The sequence below is a fragment of the Myxine glutinosa genome, chromosome 12 (genome assembly GCF_964187855.1).
Source record: "Myxine glutinosa chromosome 12, kmMyxGlut1.1, whole genome shotgun sequence".
NCBI lineage: Eukaryota > Metazoa > Chordata > Myxini > Myxiniformes > Myxinidae > Myxine > Myxine glutinosa.
Window position 1 is genome coordinate 29,859,283 of NC_136272.1, and position 6,360 is coordinate 29,865,642.

Genomic DNA, 6,360 nt, shown 5'->3' on the forward strand with positions numbered 1-6,360 from the left:
CCTTGTGTCTGAAGGTCAGCTTGAATCTGTTTGGCAGGTGATCGAGGTGCTCTCTCCACCATTTGAACAATCCTTCGCTGCGATATTCGACCACATTTTGTCTTGTGGCCAAGTCCAGGGAGGTTGGCTACAGTGCCATGGGTCTTAAACTTCCTCGTAACATTGCGTACGGTGGACACAGCAACATCAAGATCTCTGGAGATGGACTTGTAGCCTTGAGATTGTCCATGCTTGGCTACAATCTTGTGTCTGACCTCATCAGACAATTCTCTGGTTTTCTTTCTTTTCTCCATGCTCATTGTGGTACACACAGTGACACAAAACAGCAGAATGACTCCTTTTCTCTCTTGAAACTGGTTGAATGAGTGATTTTTCTATTGCAGGCACCTGCAACTCACCACAGGTGAGTTCAATTCCAAAGTAAAGGAGAAATACCTGCTTGAAATCCAATTATTTGTAACAACTTCTAACAGGTGCCAATGATATTGTCCAGGCCATTTTAGGATTTTTGTGTGGAATAAGCTAAGATGTAGTGATTTTTTTTTTCAGCTTTTGTTGTTTGGTTCCAATGCAAACCAAAGAAATACAAATGTGGATACCAAAATATTTTTTTAATTCAACAATTTCTGGAAGAAATTGTGCATTATTTGAAAGCAGTGCAAGGGTGCCAATATTTTTGGGCACGACTGTATTTAAGCTGTTATTACATGCTGTACCGTTGCATGAAAGCATTAGAACTCAGATAGGGTTGTGTTGTGCTCAAAATACCTTTGATTGTCCCACTCACATTTATGTGACCAAGTGACATATGTCGTCATCTGTAAAAATAATTTTTTTGTGTTTTTGCAGCCTTTCCATAAGTTATCCCAACTTGAATAAGACTGGAAACAACCTTGTCCTCGAGTAAGTAAATATGTTTGACTTTCTACTTATTTTCCATTGATTTGATGAACGTTTTTTTATTATTTGCAAGAAATATGAAAACCGCAGAGTGGGAAATGCATGAGCACATCTAACTGGAGGTTTTCAAAGGTTCAGTCCAAACAAAGCGATCCAAAGGTTCAGCCACAGAGCAACTGTTATCAGAGACTAGGCTGACCATGTGTCACTGTGTCAGCTCAGATGCTAAATGTCACCTTGAAGGGACGCGGCACAGGCCTACAATAGGCCTGCAATACCCGTGGAGGTCTACGAAGCACCATGGTGGTGTTGCGGACGTTTTCGCAGTGTTGTAAATACCAGAATGAATTATCGTGTGTGAGACTTAATGAAATCGCTCTTTTTAACCCGAATCCTTTTCTTTACAGATTTTCTTTGAGCAACAAGTTCTTTTCCGTCTCTGCCCAGAATTGGTTCACCCTGGATAGCATATCTGTGGGTTGGATGGGGCAGGACAATGTGTCATATTTCAGCGCGCCTTACATCTCGGCTCCAGAAATGTATTCGTTTCGCTGCGAGCTACTGGGCACCAGCTCTCGAGCAGGTGCTCGTTTGACAGCTACCACCAAAAACAAAAGGCCCATAAGTTTAGAACTACGTGACTTTCAGGTGCGTCTATACCCCCTCCTGCTCTCAAGAAGTCGAGTATTTCTGTCTAAGTTTGTACTAACCTTCCTTCACTTATTCTCTCTCCCTTTCCCTCTTCCTTCTTAGATCCAGGCCTTTAATCTGAAAGGTGAATATTTCTCCTATGCCAGTGATTGCGCCTCGTTCTTCACTCCTGCCATCTGGATGGGTCTCGTCTCCTGTGGCTTTCTGATATTGATCCTGACATATGGACTCCATATGCTTCTCCAGCTTAAGACCATGGATCGTTTTGATGACCCAAAGGGACCTGGGATCTCTGTACCACAAGCAGATTGATCTCGAGGTTCAGATTATCTGTAACTCTTCCTCCTTTTGTTCTTATTATTTCTAATCCCCCAACCCTCCCAGCCATCTTCGCTCACCTCGTATATCTTCACCAAAAGATGTTCAATTTCATTTAATAAACTAACCTGCAATATTTTCATCTATTCTCTCTCCTTGTCTCAGTCAAAAGCATTCCCTCAGACCCTCCTGCCTCTTTCCTCAATCTCTGGAGGAGTTCAGTAATTTATAATTTGTTTACATTTCAGTTTGTAAATGTAAACCTGTTTGTGCTGAGTATTGAGATTGTGCATAAATGACGATTTTTGGAGGAGTATTACGGGATGATAATTAAATATGGTACGGTTCGATTACTGGCTGTGTGAGGCTTCTCCGTGTTATCGTTTTGTTTACCGTAGGTTTGGGAATAGACGAATCTCCTGCGACGTGTTGATTGTGCAATGACGTCTCTTTCCTTTAGATGTATCATTTGCTGTTGATTTGTGCAATTGCTTGTCAGTTTGACTGTAAATTTTATGCTGATTTTGGGATATTATATGAATGGAATAAAATGTGGACACAAGCTGAAGAAGATATGGACTCATTCAAATAGTCTTAGTATGGGACAGCACACTTCACGCATTTAGTGGGAAGAGGCCATTTGAGCCATTGGGTCTGTGTCGAAAATTATTTTTTATTACTGAGTAGGTTGTGATTATGATTTCAGCAGAGAGAGAGAGAGAGAGAGAGAGAGAGAGAGAGAGAGAGAGAGTGAGAGATAGAAAGAAAGAAAGAAAGAGAGAGAGAGAAAGAGAGAAAAAAAAGAAAAAGAAAAAAAGAAGGGGAAAAAAGCCAAAAGTAGGCGGACTCATCTGATTCGTACTTTGGCACAGTTTATACACATTGACCTCTTTAATGCTAGTTTCTATTTTTATAAGCAAGTCAGATTTATTAATCACTAGCTGGAGTACCCGGCATTGCTAGGTCATGTTCTAATCCCGTTGGCATTTTGAAGAAATCGATTTAGTTTGTTTTGTTTTGTGGGTGCCGAAAACACTTCCCGACACCCACTAAGGCAGGGGTTCTTAACCTTTTTCCCTGTCAAGACACCCAACGGATTGCCCACGATGTCCCCATACCCCCTCCGCCAGACCGTTGACTGACCAACGCCTTTGGACAAAATAACTGCAGTCAAGGGCTTCCTTTTGCCATGAATGAGCTTCCTAACCCTCCCTACTCGCAGTTTGGCCCACTCTTGTGCAAACTGCTCCAGTTCTCCAAGATTTGAAGGATGCCCTCTCCCAACTGCTGTTTTCAGATCTCCCCACTGGTGTTCAATGAGATTTAGATCTGGACTCATTGCTGGCCGCTTCAGAACAGCCCAGCGTTTTGTATTGAACCATTCCTGGGTGCTTTTTGAAGTGTTTGGGGTCATTGTCCTGCTGCAAGACCCATGACCTTCGATGGAAACCCAGCTTTCTGACACAGGATTCAACATTGCGCTCCAAAATGCCTTGGTAATCTCCTGATTTGATGATGCCATGTACCCATTCAAGGTACCCAGTGCCAGAGGCAGCACAGCAACCCAAAAACATCACTGAACCTCCTCCATGTTTGACTGTAGGGAAGATGTTCTTTTCTTTGAAGGCTTCATTTTGTTTTTTGTGAACATAGAGATGATGTGCTTAACTAAAAATCTCTAATTTGATCCAATCTGTCCACAGCACAATCTCTCACAAGGATTTTGACTTGTTCAGGTGTGTTTTAGGGGTCTTTCTCAGCAGTGGGGTCCTCCAGGGTCTCCTACTATAGAACCCCCTTTCATTGAGTTGGTGACGGATGGTGCGAGTTGAAACTGTCGTACCTTGTGTCTGAAGGTCAGCTTGAATCTGTTTGGCAGTTAATTGAGGTGCTTTCTCCGCCATTTTCAAACAATCCTTCGTTGCAATCTTCGATCAAGTTTCCTCTTGTGGCCACGTCCAGGGAGTTTGGCTACAGTGCCATGGGCCTTAAACTTCCTGATAACATTGCGTACGGTGGACACAGGAACATCAAGGTCTCTGGGGGTGGACTTTTAGCCTTGAGATTGTCCATGCTTGGCCATAATCAATTGTCTGACCTCAGACATTCTCTGGTTTTCTTTCTTTTCTCCGTGCTCATTGTGGTACACAGTGACACAAAACAGCAGAATGACTCATTTTCTCTATTGAAATTGGTTGAATGAGTGACTTTTATATTGCAGGGACCTGCAACTCACCACAGGTGAGTTCAATTCCAAAGTAAAGGAGAATCACCTGTTGAAATCTAATTATTTCTAGCAACTTCTCAAAGGTGCCAATAATATTTTTCGGGCAATTTTAGGATTTTTGTGTGGAATAAGCTAAGATTTAGTAATTTTTCAGCTGTTTTTGTTTTGTTCCACTGCAAACCAAAGAAATACAAATGTGGATACCAAAATATTTTTTAATTTCAACAATTTTCTGGGAGACATGGTGCATTATTTGAAAAAAGTGCAAGGGTGCCAATATTTTTTGGCCACGACTGTATATACGCAGCAATGGCCGCTGATGAAGGTGATGTTAGCCGACTTCCAAGCAGATGGAAGATGACCTCAGGCAAATTATAGTGTGGAATGCTTGTGAAGTACTATACAACATGTTTTCTTTTGTTTAAATTAGTCAGCAAAGCGACGGGTACTTTTGCTGGTACGTTATAAATCAAAACGCATTCACAAACAAGAACGACAGTCGGTAGACCGCATTCCTCCGCCAGACTGAACAGTTTGCATTTTGTATCCTGATGTTGTTTCGGATCTGGATTCGGACCTGAATCAAAATCTAATCGGCTTGTTCTTGTCGCCAAAGCAACTCATTTACCAAGTTTTGTCATAATCCAACTTCAATTTTTTGATTATTTCATACTATTAATTAACTACAGTACATATGTTCTTTAGCCCCTCTCAATGGTGAAGAATCACTTTTTTAAATTCTCAGATCCAGATCCGGATCTTCACCAAAATGTAATCATTTCTCCCACATCACACACCCAACCAAACCACCAAATTTCGTCCGAATCCGTCCACAACTTTTTGAGATAACTTGTTCACAGACAGACAATGAGAGGTGTCGGACATCTGGACACTTGTACGCTATGGTGCATACAAGTGCGCAGGAGTAAATTTAATATGTGATCTGGGCTGATGGCTAAATTTAACATGTGATCTGGGATGATGGCTAAATTTAACATGTGATCTGGGCTGATGGCTAAATTTAACATGTGATCTGGGCTGATGGCTAAATCTAACGTGATCTGGGCTGATGACTAAATTTAACATGTGATCTGGGCTGATGGCTAAATTGAACATGATCTGAGCTTATAGCTAAATTTAACGTGATCCGGGCTGATGGCTAAATTTGACGTGATCTGGGCTGATGGCTAAATTTAACATGTGATCTGGGCTGATGACTAAATTTAACATGTGATCTGGGCTGATGGCTAAATTTAACATGTGATCTGGGCTGATGGCTAAATTTAACATGTGATCTGCGCTTATAGCTAAATTTAACATGTGATCTGGGCTGATGGCTAAATTTAACATGTGATCTGGGCTGATGGCTAAATTTAACATGTGATCTGGGCTGATGGCTAAATTTAACATGTGATCTGGGCTGATGGCTAAATTTAACATGATCTGCGCTTATAGCTAAATTTAACGTGATCTGGGCTGATGGCTAAATTGAACATGTGATCTGGGCTGATGGCTAAATTTAACATGTGATCTGGGCTGATGGCTAAATTTAACATGTGATCTGGGCTGATGGCTAAATTTAACATGTGATCTAGGCTGATGGCTAAATTTAACATGTGATCTGGGCTGATGGCTAAATTTAACGTGATCTGGGCTGATGGCTAAATTTAACGTGATCTGGGATGATGGCTAAATTTAACATGATCTGCGCTTATAGCTAAATTTAACATGTGATCTGGGCTGATGGCTAAATTGAACATGTGATCCGGGCTGATGGCTAAATTGAACATGTGATCTGGGCTGATGGCTAAATTTAACGTGATCTGGGATGATGGCTAAATTTAACATGTGATCTGGGCTGATGGCTAAATTTAACATGTGATCTGGGCTGATGTCAAAATTTAACATGTGATCTGGGCTGATGGCTAAATTTAACATGTGATCTGGGCTGATGGCTAAATTTAACATGTGATCTGGGCTGATGGCTAAATTTAACATGATCTGCGCTTATAGCTAAATTTAACATGTGATCTGGGCTGATGGCTCAATTCAACATGATCTGTGCTTTTCGCTAAATTTAACATGATCTGCGCTTATAGCTAAATTTAACTTGTGATCTGGGCTGATGGCTAAATTTAACATGTGATCTGGGCTGATGGCTAAATTTAACATGTGATCTGGGCTGATGGCTAAATTTAACATGATCTGCGCTTATAGCTAAATTTAACATGTGATCTGGGCTGATGGCTCAATTCAACATGATC

At 41.2% G+C, this 6,360-nt stretch overlaps 1 protein-coding gene across 1 annotated transcript in view; it reads left to right on the forward strand.

Annotated features, from left to right (window-relative positions):
• The window catches only part of ATP6AP1 (ATPase H+ transporting accessory protein 1), a 45,478-nt gene extending 43,038 nt beyond the window's left edge, over window positions 1–2,440 (forward strand). Inside the window, exons 8-10 of the mRNA XM_068132867.2 lie at window positions 850–903; window positions 1,308–1,548; window positions 1,654–2,440. Of these exons, the coding sequence (XP_067988968.2) occupies window positions 850–903; window positions 1,308–1,548; window positions 1,654–1,863 (505 nt within the window). The 3' untranslated portion in view covers window positions 1,864–2,440. The remainder of the gene's footprint in view (window positions 1–849; window positions 904–1,307; window positions 1,549–1,653) is intronic.
• Window positions 2,441–6,360: the final 3,920 nt, after the last annotated feature.